At 42.9% G+C, this 20,266-nt stretch overlaps 1 protein-coding gene across 1 annotated transcript; it reads left to right on the plus strand.

The window, feature by feature from the left end:
- The first annotated feature begins 431 nt into the window (after positions 1 to 431).
- On the plus strand, positions 432 to 19,418 carry ISOC1 (isochorismatase domain containing 1). The gene is made up of 5 exons (XM_069492175.1): positions 432 to 798; positions 10,196 to 10,315; positions 10,418 to 10,621; positions 12,176 to 12,292; positions 18,351 to 19,418. Exons 1-5 carry the CDS (start codon positions 469 to 471, stop codon positions 18,495 to 18,497), a joined length of 918 nt encoding a protein of 305 aa, XP_069348276.1. The 5' UTR covers positions 432 to 468; the 3' UTR covers positions 18,498 to 19,418.
- Positions 19,419 to 20,266: the final 848 nt, after the last annotated feature.

Consider the following 20,266-nt stretch of genomic DNA (forward strand, 5'->3'; position numbering starts at 1 on the left):
CACTCCTCTCCGCGGCCACACGCTGAACTCCCCGGGAGCGCCGCTGGTTGGAAAGCGAGCGGAGCGGGGAGGGGTGTCACAAGCCCTGGGTGAGCTGGAGCACCGAGGCAAGAACAACTGGGGCAGCCCGGGCGGGTCACAGGTCTGCGTGACAACGAGGAGCTGTCCAGGACGTCCGGGTGGCGGCGGGAAGGGGCGGCGGGCCGGCAGCTCCCGCGAGGTCGCCCGGGAGGCTGGCAGGGCGTCCCCGGGCGGCCGGCGCAGACGCTCCCTCGCTCCGCGCTCCGGCCCACCGCCCAGCCCTCCGCGGGGCCGCCCTGCGCCTGGGCGGGGAGCAGAGCGCGCGGCCGCGGCCGCCGGGACCCGCCCCTTCGCTTCCCGCGCGGGCGGCCGGGCGGGCGGCGCGCGGGGGCGGGGCCGCGGCGGCTGTGCCTGCGCCTCGCGCCGGAGCTCGCAGACTCCGGGAACATGGCGGCGGCGGAGCCGGCGGTCCTGGCGCTCCCCGGCGGCGGCGGCGGCGGCGGCGTGGGCGTGGGCGTGGGCGCGGGGGCGCAGTCAGGCGCGGTGCCGGTGCTCTTCTGCTTCTCCGTCTTCGCGCGGCCCTCGTCGGTGCCGCACGGCGCGGGCTACGAGCTGCTCATCCAGAAGTTCCTCAGCCTGTACGGCGACCAGATCGACATGCACCGCAAGTTCGTGGTGCAGCTCTTCGCGGAGGAGTGGGGCCAGTACGTGGACTTGCCCAAGGGCTTCGCGGTGAGCGAGCGCTGCAAGGTGCGCCTCGTGCCGCTGCAGATCCAGGTGGGTCCTGCGGAGATGGCTCGCCCCGCCGCTCCTCCCTGTCCCCGAGCGGTCCGGTGCCGACCCCGTCCCCGCTGCGCTCCTCAGGTGCCCGGAGCCGCCCGGGCGCTGGGCCCTGCGCGCCTGGCTGAGTCGGAAGGGCCGCCCCGCTGTCCCTAGCCTCGGGGAACGTGCCTGTCCAAAGGTGACGGTCACCAGCTGTGCCCGGCGGGGGCGGGGGCCTCCGGGCTGGTCTCGGCGCCCGCGAACGCCCCCTCGTGTGTGGTCCTCAGCTCGGGCGTCCGCGTTGCGTGCCGGGAGCGGGTCCCAGCCTCCTGCGTAGCCGGAGAGCTGTGCTGTAGTAGCCGTGCTTTTGTTTCGGGTTATGGGCGAAGCAGAACGGGAAAAAGATTGCGAGGGGTATTGGTCTTAGGGTTTGTTTCCTGGAGTTGTGTTAACCGCTTGCGGACGCAAACTTGTAGGAGCCAAACCCTTTCCCCTCCCCTTCGCAGGCTCTCGGGTCCTTGGGTTTAAGCGGCCCCAAACCTCAACTGAAGTAACCATTTGCTTATCCTCCTCCTAATCCAGTGTCGGCTGGTTCTGTTGATTACATTTGTATCACCTACACCGAAAAAGACATTTGCCTCCAGGATTGCAGTATCCTCTTAGATGCCCAACTTGAGCTAGACCTCAGTTCCTGGTCCTGCTGGCTGAAAGTTATACCCGAGGATTACTGAATAGCATTTTATTTATTTATTTGCTTTTTAAAAGCTGTGCTCCAATACTAGACAGAACGATCTTCTGTTCTCTTAACGATCAGAGGATTCGCTGGAGAATTTGCATTTTTGAAAGGAAAGAACATAAGGTATAATTTGGGTAATACAACGTCAGTATTGTTTCTTTAGCTGAGAAACCGATAGTCTTTTTTTTTTTTTTTTTTTGGAGACCAAACTGAAATGTGGGATTTGGGGCTAAAGGGGATTCAATACTCAAGTGTTACTTTCTTTCTTTTTTAAAAAAAATTTAGGGGTACATAGTTGTACATATTTATAGGGTACATACGACATTTGATGCAAGCATACAATATGTAATGACCAAATCAGGTTAATTGGGATATCTATCACCTCAAACATTTATCATTTCCTTGGGAACATTCCGAATCCACTCCTTTAGTTATTTTGAAATATACAATAAATTATTGTGAAGTAAATTGACCTGTTGTGCTACTGTACACTAAATCTTATTCCTACATTCTAACTGTATTTTTGTACCCATTAACAGTGTCATTTTCTGAGGATTATTCCCAAGTTTTTTTTCAGCTGTAGTTGACAGATAAATTGGTGAATTTTCACCTATGCCAGAAGCATCCAAAGCAGGTGCTTTAACCTGGATAAAGTTCCTGTGTGCAGAGGACAAAGTCTGTGAGATTCCACTGTCCACCCATGGAGGGCCAGGAAGCAGGTAGATAGTTATTTACACCCCAGGATTTGACCTGCTGCCCAGATGGAGAATTGTGGTTCTTAGGTCCTTAAGATCCCCCCACTTTTGTGCCTTCTGGTGTTTTCACATCTGACACCTCTGTGCAGCCCTCCTTATCCGTCTGTTTAGATTACTGCTGCCAAAATGCCTAAGATGTTGGATACACCTTTGATAAATACATTTATAAAGGCAAGAATCCAAATATTAACTGAAAAGGTCGGAGCTATACTGAGGATACAGACTTCTTTGTGAAGCATTTCCTGTTATGGCTGGGAGGCTGGAAGGGCTCTTACTTAAGGCAATAATATGCCAAACTAGGGCCTCGCCCTCCTCTGAAGGCCCTCCCCCACCAAGGTGGGATACTGATATTTTAAAAATTTCAAGACCTTGGTCTGACAACTCTTTTTAATTAAACATTCTAGAAATTAATGTAATGTATATGCCTGAAATGTCTTGTACATTCTCAAAAGGTATTATATAATCCTGGTCACTTGTGGATTTTGAGGTATTTTGCTTGGTATAGGAGATTATATATAGTTAATTTTTTGTGGTGATGTTTAAAATAATAATTATAATAGCATTACTTTGTTCCATCTTTTAAAAAATGTTATTTGTTCACCAAATAGTACAAGAATTCTTGAGAATCGGTTATATATTTTTACTCTTTATATGCTTCATATTTTTAAATAATTAAAAATATTTTTCTTTTGTATTACCTCATTTTACTAATTATAATACTTTGACTTCTTCAGCCAGATGCCTCTCCTAACTTAGAAGTGGATAATGTAAAGGGGTATATAGATACTATACACTTTCTGATACCTGTTTATAGCTGTATAAGGAGATATATACACACATACACACGCGTGTATGTTCTCTAAGAAGAGAAAGGAAATATATTTCTTTTCATGACTACTATACTATATTATTTGGAACCCAACTGTATAATCCTAGAGACATGGACGTGTTTTGGTTAGAAGAGACCACAGAGTTCACTCCGCGGATGGGTGAGTGGCCGCTGTAAGTGCCCAGCACAGTGAATGCAAACTTGGAGTCCATTCTTGTTCCTTACCTTGTAAGCCAGCTCTTTCACTGCTGGGAAGAGCAGAACATACCGAGGTAGAGAGGTTAGGAATTTGCCCCAGGTTACATGACAAAGCATGTATAGACCCTCACAGCCAACCAGAGAATTCCTGTTTTCGTGCTTAATGAGAATATTGAGCAGTCTGGAAAACAAGCCACAAACTTGAGCTTTTATTTGTTTATTGGTCTTGATGCTGCTTGTTGTTCTTTGGTAGGAAGACATGGTGGCCCATCTGCTAGTGGTGCTGTGGGAAATGGTAGCCCCTTCGGTGAGGCGGGGTCAGGGAGCACGAGTTTGGCCACATACAGTCCGTTGCTTAAATAGAATGAGTTATTATTTCTTCAGACTTTGGCTCCGGAGCCGCCGTGCCCCAGGCTCACACACTGTTATTCTGGAAAGTACTCTTAGTCTGCACAGGGGTCTGAGTTTGCCTTCATGCTTATTCGTGTAAAACGCAGTGGCCGCTTAATGCCACGCTGCGTCTGCGGTTGGTGAGCGGTTCCGAGGGAGCTGATCTTTAAGACCCCCGTTGCCAGTGCTGGGCTATGGTAACTTTTTATGTCTTCTTTTCTTAAATATTCTGTCAGAATGTCTGGATGTCTGCTGACAGCTCAGGTAGCTGAAGGCAGAGCTCATGTTTCATGCATGGTTTATGTGTCAGCAACTTTGTCAAATGCTTGAAGTCTGATGAATTTGGAGACACAGGGGAAATAATGTAAATGAGAGGATTATATAGTGGGAATTTAGGTCATTTTTATGACTTACAAGTTTTAATTTTTCAGAAGGTATTTTCTAAGTTTAAATTAATGGAAACATTTAACTGTGGAAACTCATGTAAATTTGATGTCATGCCACTGCCAGAGCATTTTCCAGCCTGTGACGGGGGAAGGCAGGACCAGGCAGCGGAGAGCAGGAGATGGGCGTGCGATAGGGGTGCTGGCGAGGGATCCCCTCTGTCCCAGGAGGAAAGGCTCGGGAGCTTTGTGTGGCCACGGGATAAAGGCTTCCCTGGGAAGGTTATTTTGACCTTTTCCTGAGACGGTTAATTGGGAGCGGATTCTGCTGCAGCTTTCATTTTCTTGGAACTTTATTACTATTATTATTATTATTAATAATATTTTAAACAGGGGCATGGGAATTTTATAGCTAGAAGAAGCTGAAGAGTTCACGGTGGGAAAGGAGGGAAGGCAGGGGGAAAGGAATCTGGTCCGCCTTTGTCTTGCTCCTTTGAAGGTGGTGGTCTCTGATTTCAGGATGTTTGCCGGGAGTGTGGGCAGAAGAGCAGGTAGGCCAGGTAATGCTGAGAGGTCTGAGAAACAGGCATGGTACGTCTTGGGGGTGGGTGTGCTATCAGGGACACTGAGAAAAGACTGCTGGATCCTGAGGTTGTGATACTGTCTCCATCCCACTGGTTTGATGGGAGAAGGGAGAGGGAGGGTGTCACTTAAAATACAATGTTCTGGAATAATACCCAAAGCATTGTGTACCTTTTGCTGCTTGTGAATACATTAGAGGATACCTATAAATAACTGTGTTTCAGAGCAGGAGCCATAATCTGCATTTGAATTTTTTTTTCTTTCCTTTACTTAGCCAATCCTAAGGTAGATTCAGATGTCATTGTGTTCCTGGGCTCTGCCCAGCTTCACCCTCACCCCAGTCGGAGCCACAGTCTCAGAAATCCTTCCATCCTCAGTCTTGGGGTGGGTGGGGACAGCTGGCCTCCCTTCAGGAGTGAGAAAGCTCAGACTTTAATTGATAAGCCAGAGTTGTCACCTTATGCCAGTGACATCAATGTTTGCAATAGGTGAATATGTTTTAAAAATAAAAGCAAAATAATTATCCTCTTGCAGCTTAAATTAAAAAGCTCTAAATGTGTTTCTCCAGGAAAAAATTTTGTCTTGGTAACGTGGTAAGTCTGGTGACATCTGGAAATCCACTTTATGAATTACTTTCCTAATTCTGCAGACTATGTTATCATAACAAGTTATGCAGTATTTCTCTCTACATATTCATAGGTTTCTACAGGGATCATAATAGTGACTATCTAACCTCATTAGAGTTAAGTTGTTTTTTTTTTAACATATGCTGAGTTTTAGAGTGTAGTGTTTCATAGATTCGGGATGTCACAATAGCCTAACACATTGATTGATTGTTTGCATGAAGCTCATTTAATCCTTGAGATAACTCTATGGGGCAGATACTATTTTTCTTGCTGTGTTACAGATAAGAAAAAGTTTGGAAATGTTAATGATTTACCCTAGTTCCCCTATTGAAATTAGTGAAATTGAGATTTGGACTCAGATTCTAATGCCCGCCATCTTGTGCTGTTGAGGGCATCCTTGTAACCTGGGGAAGGCCAATCACGGACTGTTTTAAGTGAGTTGACGTTAGAGCAAGGCCTCACTCTAGCTGTGGTAATCTGATTTCCTTGGGAACACAGCGGAGGGAAATAATGATACCCTGCACCCCCTTTTGAACTCCCTCCAAGCAGATCACTGCTATTTTGTGACTCTCATGCACTACCAAACTTTTTAAAACATCATCTTTACAGTTCCGCACTGTGATCATTCCTGAAGATGTAGTACAGATGACTCACTGTGGTAGGTTGCTAGGGGCTGCTGTGACAAAGTGCTGCAAACCCACAGGAATGTTTCTCACAGCTCTGAAGGCAGGAAGTCCCAGATCAAGGTGTCAGCAAGGAGAATCCGTTCCCCGCCTCTCTCCAGCTCCTGGTGGTTGCCTGGCAATCTTTGGTCACCCCAGTCTCCACTGGTGTTCACAAGGCATTCCCCTGCATGCACGTTTGTCTCTGTCTGTACGTCCCCTTTTTATAAGGACACCAGTCACATTGGATTGGATACCCACCCTACTTCAGTATGGCCCTGTCTTAACTAACTCTATCTGCACTGACCCTGTGTCCAAATACGGTCACTTTCTGAGGTACTAGGGGATAGGACTTCATTATATGATTTTGGGAGGACGCAATTCAACACATTACTCCGCATGCGTTACTTTTGTGGAGAGAATAGAACTGGTGTGCAGTTTATCACTAACCGGGCCGGGTACCCTGTGTGTGCCTGTCCTGGGTAACCAGGGGACTGCCGAGCCCTGTGCACATGTAGCCGTCATGCTGGGACATGGTCAGAGCACATGTGGTGAGGAAGGGTGGGTACTGGCGTGGTAATTTCGAAGATGAAATCGAAGGTCAAATCCCAGCTGTGACAGCTCTTAAGAGGGTAGACAAAACATTTATACTTGAATCTAATCTCTTGAACTCTTATTTGAGGAAGTCATTGGCTGTGATCAACTTTTTATATTAAGTATATATATTTGTATATTTAGCATGTATATTTATAGGAATATATGTAGGTGTGTAGATATATGAAAGTGTGTAGATACACACATATATTTATATGTGATTTCTTCATGCTTCTTGAATATGCAGTGATCTGCAACCGCTACACTTTTATTAATACTCCTGGTGAAATTTGGTCATGTTCATTTATAATTTGCTGTGGCAGGATCGGGCTATCTTGCAGTTGTGACATACAAATATTTGGCTACTGGCCATATTTTTAGTTGTCTAAAAGATTTTGGTTTAAGAGAAATTAATGAGTCAAAGTAAGAAATTCCTGAATTATAGAGAGCTATATCATTTTAACAGCCTGTTGGAGTTCATGTGGGTTTGGGGTAGGGGATTGGGTAGATTGGTCAGACATGGTTAGCATTTTTCAGTTTGTTTTTTGGTAGCCTCAAAACCTCCTTTCTAGCTTGTAAGGTATGAAGGTTATTTCTAAAGTAGCATCTTTTCGCCAACTACCATAGCATAGGGAGACCATTTTTTTAAATTAACCTTTTTATTTTAGACTAGTTTTAGATTTACAACAAAATTGCAAAGGCAGTACAGAGAATTCATATATTCCTGTACCCAGATTCCCATGTTGTTAACATCTTAAATTATTGTGGTACATTTGTCACAACCAAGGAACCAACATTGGTACCTTACTGTTAACTAAACTTCACACTTTATTCAGATTTCACTAGCTTTTCCCTAATGTCCTTTTTCTATTCCAAGAACCAGCCCAGGATACCAATTACAGTTAGTTGTCGTGTCTCCTTTGGCTCCTCTGGGCTGTGACAGTTTCTGAGACTTTAATTGTTTTTAGTGACCTTGACAGTTTTGAGGTTTATGTCAGATATTTTGGTAGAATGTCCCTCAATTTTGGTTTGTCTGATGTGTTTCTCATGGTTAGACTGGGGTTGTAGGATTTTGAGAGGAAGATCCTGAAGGTCATCCTCATCACATCATATCAAGGGTGCGTATTATCAACATGACATTGGTAATTATATTAATCTTGATCACCTGACTGAGACACGTCTGCCAGGTCTCTCCACTGTAAGTTACTGTTCCCGTCTACATTCTTAGGAAGCAAACCACTAAGTGCAGCCCCATTCAAAGGAATATGGAGAGTGAAACCCACCTAGATACTTCCCACGTCACAACAGGGGGTGTGGAGAGTATAAAAGGTAGAGCATTTTTGATTCACCAAGTTATAACCAGTCTTTGCATGTAAATGTGCCTTGCCTCTTTAGTCTCTATGGTTTCTTTGTTTACTGAAAGTCTATAGTTGAAGAATTCCTATGCTAGAAAGGTTTTGCATGGTGGTGAGGATTTCAGGGCTGCATTTTGTGACCTCCTCGGCTTGTGTCTAACACGACATACATCTGATGTGGTCTCTTGTTCAGAGAGCAGACCTCACAGCTAAAATGAGGTGCAGGGAAGCACCAAGTAACGAGAACTCCCAGAGACCACAAGTCTGTTCGTTTAAGATTTCTGGATAGGTAAGGCTTTACTCCTTTAAATAGCCCTACTTAAAATATTTTGACCAGTGTATATTGTAGTCCTCCTGAAATTCTATATAACACTTTTAAAATTAATGTGCTAGAATGATGTTTTCCTAACTTATAACAGCTTGTTCTTTCTTCACCAGAGGCGTAGCCTGTAGAACTATTTGAGTTTTTGATCTGTTTTTATTGTATTTTGAATCTTTTCTCTGTTTCTTGCTGCTGTCAATTTGCCTGCCCCTGGCAATTACTTTTCTGATTTGCTATTTATAACCTTTTGTGAATTTAGAATCCAGACAACCAAGTGTTTTAGGAATGTATACAAAGTTAGTCAATGTAGTCTGAGATAGGATCTGAGAGCTGGAGTTCTAAGCAAGTGTAAGCCCTAAACATGCTAGTTAATGGCCACCACCACACTCGTGTAACTGCCGGAGTTCTATTTTGCATACTGGCTGCTTCCCACCTGTTGTAGAATCGTGAGATCGTCTTGAGTTACTGCTATTTCAGCTAGGCCAGCTGTAGACACAGTGCTGTATACAGTGTGCCCGAAACACATTGTGAATGACTACCAACCCATGATTCATGTTTATAAAAAAGAAAGTATGTAGATTTGAGCCATTTCATGTTTACTGAGAATTTAAAATACGTAGTCAGAAATAAATAGTGACTGGTTTTTAAACTAGCATCCTAAATTCACAAAAATTGGCCTTCCTTATATAAACATATCATAGTTACGAATTTTGAAAATGACCAAAATGGAGGCATAATACTTGCATTAAAAAATTAAGTAAGGAAATGACCAAAGCTAGAATATCCAATGCTTGAATATTTATTTTAATCATACTTTATTGGAAATGTAAGAAAACCCTATACATAGCATTAGAATTAGAGGTGGCTCTCACATTCTAACGTGAATTTGGTGTTATGCTATATTGGTTTGTCAGTACACATCTATAGAGTCAGTACCAGAGGGAGATTAAAGTGCCAGAGTCTCTCAGACCAGGACATAGATCAAATAAAGTACGAGCTGATTCGTTTTTTATGTAGTCATTGTTTCCTGAGAGTCTGCCGCGTGCAGGGATGCTAAGGCAGGGCGTACGGCTGTGCTGGTGGGGAAGGCACCACCTTGTCATTGGGACACAGACTCCTCTAGACTATCATTAATGATTGTTATCAGTGGGCGGATTTAAGGGGAGCAAACCAGGATAATTACAGGGGAGATGTAGTTCATTTAACAGTGATGAAGTGCGTGCATGTTATTTCATTGCATTTTTTTGAACTCTAAAAGTTATTCTTGAGAATAGCATCTTAATATTTCTGTCTTGATGTTAGCTGTAATTCTGGATTTGTTTCTGTCTGTTTTTTTTTTTTTTGATGTTGTTGTTGTTGTTGTTTAGTTTTTATGTTCCCTGGTCTCTGCCATGGATTATTTTAAATTTTACTTTTAGTACTCATAAGCAGTGCCATCATCAAATTTAAGTTTTTTAGTATTGTGACATTTTTTATGGTTATAAAGGAAACATATTTTTAAATAACATTCAGGAAATGTGTTTAAATAACATTTGGAAAATATAAGAAAGGTATAAAGAAAAAAATTCCCAAACCCCTAATTATATAACCACTATTAATATTTTCAAATACTGTATTTGCATTATATTCTAAACCTTTTTTTCTTAGATGTTACAAATTCTTTGAGAATATATATACATACATGTTTTTTAATTGGCTAAAAAATGTTTCATCATGTGAATATGTTAAAATTTGTTAAACCATTTCTGTGTTTTTGGCCCTGGGTTTATTTCTGATCTTCATTATTGAAAGCAATTCAGAGATCATCTTTTTGGGTAATTTTTTTCCCTGCAATTCAGATACTTTGTTTTGGGTGTTAGTTGTAGAAATTGACTTACTGGGTCAAACAATAGGAACATTTGTCTTCTTTAGTGACCTCCACCGAAAATAAATGTCATTGTATAACAAATGCTAAATCATTCTTTTTTCTTTTTTCTTCAGCTCACTACTCTGGGAAATCTTACACCTTCAAGCACTGTGTTTTTCTGCTGCGATATGCAGGAAAGGTTCAGACCAGCCATCAAGTATTTTGGGGATATTATTAGTGTTGGACAAAGATTGGTATGCTTCTTTATTTTTTCAGTTTGCTCTAGCATAATATATATTCATGTATACACACATATGTACATTGCTAATTATTTTTGTGTTTGGTTATTTTTTCAGTTGCAAGGGGCCCGGATTTTAGGAATTCCAGTTATTGTAACAGAACAGTACCCTAAAGGTCTAGGAAGCACTGTTCAAGAAATTGATTTAACAGGTGTAAAACTGGTACTGCCAAAGACCAAGTTTTCAATGGTGTTGCCAGAAGTAGAAGCAGCATTGGCAGAAATTCCTGGAGTCAGGAGTGTTGTATTATTTGGAGTAGAAGTAAGTACCTGGTATTATGTTTTGAGCACAATATCATTTATAGAAAACTGGATATTTCCAGAATGCAATTTGGGTGTAGACTGCCATGTAGGTGATGATAATGACGAAAAACAGCCACCATGTATTAAATGTTCAGTATTTCATGGCACTGACCTATGCACTTTATAGCTGTTAACTCATTAAGCCCCTTCCTATTACAAATGAGGAAACTAAAAAACAGAGATGTCATATAATTTGCCTAGGGTCAGACAGCAAGTAAGGGATAGAGCTGGATTTGAATCTAGGCTGCCTGATTCTTGGGCTTATACTTCTAACCACTACCTTTGGAACATATTTTTATCAAGGCATTATTTTTATTTCTGTATTATAGGATTTGACTTAGGTCATATTTTTGTGCTAGTAAAACCTTAGAGGTCATGCAGTTCATTGTCCTTCAAATTTGAATCATATACATATCCTTTTACAAGAAAAAAATACTCATGAATTTCCTAATGCTGATTTCAACTGATTTATTCCTAGTTTTTAAACAACCATAAAACTAAAATTTTAAAAATTATGAACAAAATTATAAAAACAAAAATAATTTAATATAGTTATGATATTTTAAAAGTAGGTTTTATAGTGGTAGGTTTTACTAATAGAACAGTACTGGCTCAGATTTAGATGTACATTAAATACTTCTGTGTTTTGAGTTCAGCAATGACAGTATAGAGGAAGCCTGTTTGTATAAATATGTGAAAGCAAATGCAGTTGCTGGCTTTGCCGCTTGTTTTGCTTGCTCATCATAATTAGACCTTATGCTTAATCAAAATTATCTTTGGGCACTCCTCCAATGCTAATTTTAATGAGGTGTCCGCTGGTAAGTCTCCAGAACGCTCTAGTCTTGTGAAGATATGGTTGACGTGGCATTATTGAAATGTGCTCTCATTGGTTGTATGTATAACTCAGTTATTGTTGGAGCGTGTTTTTACTTATATTCTTTGTTAATGAATTGTTACAAGTTAATACCTACAAAGATGGGATGTGTATAAACATTTGCTGGTGATGTGAACCGGGTATTTTTTGCTTGTGTCGTAAGTTGTCTTTAACTTGGCCTCCCTTCACCACCGGGAGCTTGTAATGACTCAGTTTCCCGCCACTCTCTGTCTGCAGTACCGCAGGCTCGTTGTGCATGTTGCGCACTTGGTGTGAAGGCAGAAGTGAACCCAAATGCAGTGGCCCCGGAATTGAGTGGTAGTAGGCAGCTCCAGGAAGGTCATCCCGTTGACATGGAGAAGAGTGTTTAAGAAATTCTCACAGAGCTCCAAGAATATGTTTAAGGTCCCTAGTATCAGACCGTGGTGTCACTCAATGCTTGATTTTACAAAGGAGTAATCCAAAGCCAGAGATGCTGTTTCATGGTCAGGATTACCCAGCTAAGCAGGGGCAAAGCTCGATGTAGAGCAAGGTTCTTGTATTTGCGGTGCTCTTTCTGCTTTATGGTGTTGTTGCACCTTTGTAAAAACACTTCTAGTTTACTGTGTCATTACATGTGCTTTTTTACTTTCCTGCTAGACTCATGTGTGCATCCAACAAACTGCCCTGGAGCTGGTTGGCCGGGGAGTCGAGGTCCATATTGTTGCTGACGCCACATCCTCCAGAAGCATGATGGACAGGATGTTTGCTCTGGAGGTAATTGTGCTGCTTGAAAATAGGTCATTTGTCAAGCTTTCCAAATAAATTAGAAGAGTACTGGATTCGTAATGAAAGGTTTACCTCCTAAATTTGAGCTTGGTCTGACGATACCAGACTCACTGATTTTATGCTGACCACCTTTGGGGTCTCCCTGCCATATCCTATTTTATATACTGTCTCCTCCCTAGATCTGGACTTCCAGTGTTGCCAAAAGCTCCTTTACATCTTTTGTCCTTACTTTGCTCTAGTTTTATACATAGACTAAGAGAGATTCCAAGAAGCGTAACCTGAGCTGTTTAGAAGTTTGCAAATTGAAAACAGCTCACCTGGGTTTAACTCAGCCAAGATCTAGCCAAAAACCTGGGCAGAGTGGGCCTAAGCCTGGTATCCATGGGTTCCACATCCATGGATTCAAACAATAGTGGATCAAAAATATTCAGGGGAAAAAACATTAATAAAAATAACATTACAACAATAAAAAATAATATAAAAAAGATATATCAAATATTTACATAGCATTTACATTGTATTAGGTATTATAAGTAATCTAGAGGTGATTTAAAGTATACAGAAGGATGTGCATAGGTTATAGGCAAACACTATGCCATTTTATACCAGGGACTTGAGCAGATTTTGGGATCTTGGCAGTAGGGTGGGGGTGGGGGTTCCTAGAACCAGTTCTTCGTGGATACTGGGGGACAACTATATTAGGTTTCCTCAGATTTGAATTTTTGGGACTAGGGAGTATGTTACTGACTGGACACCATTCACATACAGTATTTCATAGCTCTGTGACCCTAGGGTGTCACAATGTCCCATAGAGTCAGGGAGGTCAGGGAGTCAATGTTTCTCTGTCACTATTGCCTAACAGTAGTCTGTCTTAAGCATTTTCTATTCCAAGACTGTTAAAAAACAAACTACCACATAATCTTGGGAAATATTCACTCCATGTTGGATCTCTCCCTCTCTCTCTCCTTCTTTCATACTTAATTCTAATTCTGTAATGATTTTAGAGTAATAATGTACATGTGGATTTAATTGCAAGGTTCTTTAACTGTTTATTTTTTATTGAGAATGGGAAATATGGGCTTTTTTTTTTTTTGAGATCCTCCAGTGTTCCATGTATGAGCTGGCCTATGAACTGCCTTCTCTGCAGGATTGCTACATCATCTCTCTCTCTCTGCAGGATTGCTAAATCGTCTTTTTAGCCAAGAGGTTCTCCAGGGTGGTGAGGGGCAGCGCGTGGGACAGGGGAGGGCCTTGTCGGAGGAGAAAGAAGAGCAAAGGGCAGGGGGACAGCTGAGGCGGGAACGGAGGTAGCTGGCAGCAGCAGGTGTCTGGAGGCCCTGGCTGGCCATCCCTCTTCCATTATTCCTGAAGCAGTGAGTCCCATGTTGGGATTACAAGTAGAGACAGTTTTAATTTTGTTAAACTATTTTCAAGTTTATTTAGTCTATTGGGTTCCGGTCATTAGGTACTAAGTCTCAGCAAAGATCTTTAAGCCATGCTTACAGTCATGAATTAATCAACTTCCACTTTTCAAGTTTCCTTAGTAACCCAAATTTAAACACTTGCACCGTCAGGCCCTCACCACCTCAGCGAGCTGCTCTTTTCATCTGTGGGTGGACCTTTATTATAATGCTGAGGTCCAGAACTTCGGACGTAAAAAGCTAAAATCATACAGACAAAACAAAACCTGTCTTGCTTGTAAAGACATTTTAAGGGCTTTTCTCCCTACATTCATGTAAGTTTCTTAGACATGTCTTTATTATGGCGTTTATCACAGAGAATTTTGATTGCTGGCAATTCTGTCTTCCCACAGGACTCGGAAACATACATCGGACCTCCTTCTTTGACAGGCAGCCTGTAATCTTAAGGATTAGGAGTCCTAATAGTCAGGGGGTGGGGGGTTGAATAAGGGGGGTTTGAATGCAGGGTCTGGTGTTTTGTGAAATTGTGTCCTGGAGCATGTTATGTCACCCCTGTGCCTCAGATTTCTCATTAGTGAAGTGGAAGTGGTGAAAGCAGTTGTATCACAGGATTTTTGTGAGAAGGAAGTGAGATAGGAATCGATGGCAGTTAGTGCAGTGCAGACACAGTCAGTACTGACGTGCCAGCTGCTGCTTTTTTTCCCTAGTTGTTATGGTCGGTTGTCTTCGTGAGGTTAGTCTTACCAGAAATGTATAAGAATGTAACTTCCAAGCCCCAGAAGAGACTAGTCCTGAGTTCCGAGAAGGGAAGGGAAGGACCTGTCACCTGGGGCGGAGCAGAAGGGCCCAGAGCAGCCGTGTTCTCTCCGGCTCCAGAGTGCGAGTGAGAGGAGGAGCTGTCACGGGTCAGATCAGGGGGTGACAGGGAGGGCCTGCCAGATTACGGACTTTTCCTCTTAGTCTTATTAAATAATTTGATATGAAGGTGATTTAGTTTGCCCCTAAATTTGGGGGAAAGATGTTAAGTTTTCTTTTTTTTTCCTATAACTATGTAAGTTAAAATAGCATTGTGGTCAGCTCCCCCTCTGCTCTATACCTTTAGAACATAACTGTTTAATTCCCAAGTCTGCCCATATGGCCTATTAAGATCATCACACTAGTAAGATTTATCGTTAGCATTACTGAAGCCTCACTGTGCCAGGATCTGAGGCGTGGGCTTTCTTCAGTAAATGTTTTCTGAGCACGTGTCCTCTGAAAGGCATTGTTTCTTTCAACTAACCATTGTACAGTAAATGCAGAATAATATAGAATCAAACCCTCTCTTGAACTTGATGTCCTTGTGCTTCTGGAGAGTTTTAGTGTTGCTTGGAAATTTAATGGGTTTAGCCTTTTTTCCCCCCAACTCTGAAGCTTTCATGACTCTGTGCACTTGCATTTTCAGGTTTGTGGGTCGGAGCAACCTTTCCTTTGGCCTAAGCTGGACTGGTTTTGCAGGGGAAGAACTTCAAAAGCCTAATGTACATGCACCTGTGTGCACTAAACGGCTGGCGTTTTCATTGCCCCTTTTTTAGCCAGGAGAGACAGTGGGCTTGTGACAGGTATTGCCAGGGTGGTGGCAGGAACCTGCCAGCTATCTCTGCAAAGCTGCTGCTGTGCTTTCTCTGCCCAGCCGCCTTTCCGGTTGGGGCAGGGCAGGCCCTGTGGGAGGGTCCAAACCGGATCTAAAACGTTCCCATATTGCTCAGCCATGCCTTCCCCTAATAGAGGGTCCTGGCTAGATTAGTGTAAAACCCGATCAGTACTGGCTACATCTCAATCTCGACTCTAAGTAATATTGTGTAGGTGTCACTTTACTAAAATGTATTTCTGTGTCACACGCATCCTACCCTGTCCCTGCCATGGTGACCCGACTCTCAGCATCAGTGAGGCTTGCTGGGGTGGAATGGACCGGGCTTGGCTCAGCAGAGCCCTAGGGAGGGCTGGACGTGGTGGACCGGCCTCTTCCAGGCTCGGCAGATTTCTTCCTTGGATCTCAGAGCAGATTGCTTTCCCTCCTGCCTCACCTAGGAACTAGAGACAGATTAGTGAGAGCTGACCTTTGCTGGCAGATTGGAGTGGACAGCACAGAGCACGCTCACAGACACCGACCATCTGTGATCCACGCCGAACCACTGAGGGTCCGCGGCTGCAGGGCCGGGCGATGGCTGCTCCGGGACCGCGGGGCTTGGGCTTGGACGTTCAGTGCCGCTCGCGCGCGTCTGCACCGCACCTGCGCGTGCATTGGCTCCCTGCCTTCCAGTGGGAAGCGAGCGCTTTTGACATTTTTGAAGGGTTTTGTATGATAGTCAGTTGACTAAAAAGCAAGGAGGAGGAAATTAGAATTTCCACAAGTCTTAAAACAAACTCAGGGATAACGCAGCCTTGTAATTTTCCAAACTTGCCCTCTCCCTTCCTACATAACCCCCTATCGTTTTCCCATTTCCAGAGAGTTCTGGCTAGCTGTTCTGCACGCTTTTCTATACTGGTTGTTGAGGTGAGGTACAAGTTTCCTTGCTAATGAGGAGGTTAAGCCTACAGCCCCAGCTCTGTCCTTAGCGATAGAAAGGCAGTCGGTGGGCAGGTGGGCCTGCGGGTGTCCGGGCTCCTGAGGGGAGGTTTGCTTCCCCTTGGCGGGGGCGTCCTGGCTGTGCAAGTGCTTCCTGGGTTTTTTCCCTCTGACTTGCCTAGGAACGGGTTCAGACCACTTCTTTTCTCATGGTTCTTGTAGCGCAGCGGTCCCCAACCTTTTTGGCACCAGGGGCAGGTTTCATGGAACACAGGTTTTGCAGGGGCAAGGCTGGAGCAGGGAGGAGGTGACGTGGGCGCCGGGAGCTGTGAGGCCCGCCTGCCCACCCCTGCGAGTTTCCCCCAGACAGTGTTTCCACAGGGGCAGGGCAGGGCTGGAGCGCTGAGGCCGGGCCCCTCACAGGCCTCCAGCCAGGAGCTGGGGACTGGGGCTTGGGGACCAAGGTTGCAATGATGCTTTTTGTGATAACAGTTTGTCCGTTTTTTCCCCTCAGGGGAAACACATACAGATAACAAATACATCCAGAGAATTAATCTCTGCTGTAGAATTCTCTTCTCCTCCTTCCCGCCCTCACCCCTTTCCCTTCTCCTCCCTCCTCTCCCCCCTCCCTTCCTTCCCCTTGCCTTTCTCTCCCTCTGCCCTGCTTGCGATTTCTCTCTTTAGTGACTGTAGTTCCAGTGGAGCAGTGTGGCAAGGACATTCTTGGACCTGTCAGGGAATCACCCAAAGATCTTTGCTGAGACTTAGTACCTAATGACCAGAGAACTCAATAGTCTAAATAAACTTGAAAATAGTTTAACAAAATTAAAACTCTACCTGTAATCCCAACATGGGACTCACTGCTTCAGGAATAATGGAAGAGGGATGACCAGCCAGGGCCTCCAGACACCTGCTGCTGCCAGCTACCTCCGTTCCTGCCTCAGCTGTCCCCCTGCCCTTTGCTCTTCTTTCTCCTCCGACAAGGGCCTCCCCTGTCCCACACGCTGCCCCTCACCACCCTGGAGAACCAAGAAAGAGATGATGTAGCAATCCTGCAGAGAAGGCAGTTCATAGGCCAGCTCGTACATGGAACACTGGAGGATCTCAAAAAATAAAAAACCAAAAATCATATAGTCTTGTTTAGTGATTCTAAAGAGTTTATGGTGGCGGCAGTGGTGGTGGCTCCGTTATCATCTGGTGGCACGTTGTTAAACTTCACACAGGGCTCTTCTGCCACCCATCATTTCTCCACAGGGGGATTCTTATAGGAAGAACTCACATGCTATAGGTCGGATGTTTGGGGGCAGAAAGGAGAAATTAAGAATCGTTTTAATTCTTATAATTTTATTGCAATTAAAAACTTAAGTTATATAAAATTGGATAATAAATTACTAAGGAAATATTGTAGACAGCTACAATTATGTTCATAGCACAGCGTGATGGAGCTTTAGAAGTGTTACTCTCCACCGCCATTCTTAGGTAAACAGCTGCTAAACGCCAGGAATGCCAGGCTTCAATATTAACATACATCATGATCTCGTGTCTCAGTTAAGCTACAGAGCGGAAATGTGATCAGAGACACCTTTTTTTTTTTTTTTAAATCTCAGTAGAAATAGAAATAAAATAGTTTAATAAATCTAGGAGTAAGTCAATAGCAGTCCTCATCTGAGTGAATGAATGGCTGAGAGAGGAAGCGCAGATCTGCAAATGGTGTTCAGGAAATAGCAATTAAAATTATCTAAATATTCAGTGCTTTTCTCCGTCTTTCTGTTCTCTCATGTTTACGGTTATCAGCCTTGATAATTCTCCTGTTCCTGGCACATAAAGGTCAAACATTGGCTACCCGTTTCCTTTTACTTGTTTCTAATCTATTTTAGTAGTATTGAGAATAATCATATTACCCTTGTGGTATGGCTGGTTTTGAAATCCATCCGCGTCCTTGAGTTTGGCGGTATGGCCGGGGGACCGTGGTTTCAGGAGACGATACTAATTACTGTGTCCCAGCGCACTGTTGCTGTTTCAAAATAGTGTTCACGCCCACGCTCACTTCTTGATCTGTCCTTGTCCTTTTTTTTTAAAGCGTCTTGCTCGAACTGGGATCATAGTGACCACGAGTGAGGCTGTTCTGCTGCAGCTGGTGGCTGATAAAGACCATCCAAAATTCAAGGAAATTCAGAATCTAATTAAGGCGAGTGCTCCAGAGTCAGGTCTGCTTTCCAAAGTATAGGACATTTGAAGGACTGGTATGCCACTCACCGTCAGGTGACAGGACTGTAAGCCCACACAAGCTCTTATCTCTACTAGAATTAAAATGTTAAGTCAAAAACGGCTCCTTCTTTGCGCCTCTTAGTGAAACTTAACTGGCTAGACCCTTTGGGTACCAGCATTTAGTTCAGATGTCAAAGGCTTCAGGTGCTGCTTACCTTCTTTGTTTGTTAATGTGCTTTTATTTATTGAACAAAAATTACAATGAAGGTGCCTGTTTTGTCTATACTGTATACACTAATCATAACTTTCAAAAGTGCACACTCTTGTGAAGTTTTCTTAAATTGTGCACTTTAAAAAAAAAAAAGTACCAATAATGGTTTGGCCTTTGTATTATTGTAAGATGTATGTTATAATGTTAATGTGGATTTAGCGCTTTTACTTTACAGGTTGATTGAAATAGGATTGTTCCGTGTGAATTTAAAAACAGGGCTCTGGATCATGTACCCAGCTGTTGACATATTGAGTTGCACTGATCTAACCATACCAAATTATGTTGAATAATTTTATATCTTTCTTGATCATACTGATACTCTGGTCACCATCACTAATTCTCTGTTAATGTTCTCTCTTATAGCTGAATCTTTTACCTAGAAAGACTCATTGATTGGGTCATTGCGTATTTTATTTCTGTAGACAGATGGACGGATTTGCAATGTCATATAATTAGTGGATGGCTGTTTAGCATCTTTGAAGTATAACTTTAGCAGAATCTTTACAACCATCTGGAATATATCTTCTAATATGCACAAGATTTAGCAAAAAGATAAAGGCTGGGTAAAATGTAGTTTTAAAATGTCCATATTCTGTTTCATATTTTCTCCACTTACCCTCCAAATATTGTTAATGCAAAAGGCATCAGTAATGATTTGGAAGTTTTAATTTTGTGGTCATTGTTACCCTTCAATAAATTTATTTTCATTAAAAACTTATTAGAAGGTTTTACAACTTTTTTTAATATTATGTGAAATGTGGAACATTGCTGTCTTTTATATTAATTAAAGAAAATGTATTCTGTGAATGAAATTGTTTAGTCTCCTGCCATATGGCTCTATGAGTATTATTCCAGGGATTCTAATATTTCTTTAAGGGTAATAAATGCTGACATTTATAATCTTTCAACTCATGGGAATTTTCAACGAAGGAAAATCCTTTGCAGGTGGGGGCAGGCATCGACGTGCTCACAGCCTTCACGTTTTCACTCCGGTACCATTTCAGGGAGACCTTTCCAGACTAACCTATTTAAAATTACAGTCCTCTTTCCCACCACTACGTACGTAATCCATATCCCCTTCTTTTTTTTTATTTTTTCCATCCATTTGGCAATACTTAACATATTATATATTTTATTTTAAAAAGTTTCTTTTTTCCAAGTAAGTCTTATGTGGGTGAGGACTTTCGTATGTTATGTTCTCTGCTTTATCTATGTCCTCAGCTCCTATAACTTGGATTTATCACAAAGGTTGCACTCAAATATTGAGTGAATGGGAATATTCAAGTAGCTTCTTACAGCTTACTTACTTCTTGGCTTATATATTTTATTTCACAAATAAAAAAGTAGCCAATTTGTTTTTTGAGTAAGGAAGGAGGAAAGGAAAGACTTTTTGTGCCAAATGACTTATATCTAGGAATAGAAAGATGGTATTTCGGACTCTTTACCAGCAATGAATTGTATTTTTCCCTAGTGTTATTAGGTTTTTGTGCCAATCAGATTTATTAAATAAATCTATA

This window comes from Eulemur rufifrons, chromosome 17, assembly GCF_041146395.1.
Source record: "Eulemur rufifrons isolate Redbay chromosome 17, OSU_ERuf_1, whole genome shotgun sequence".
NCBI lineage: Eukaryota > Metazoa > Chordata > Mammalia > Primates > Lemuridae > Eulemur > Eulemur rufifrons.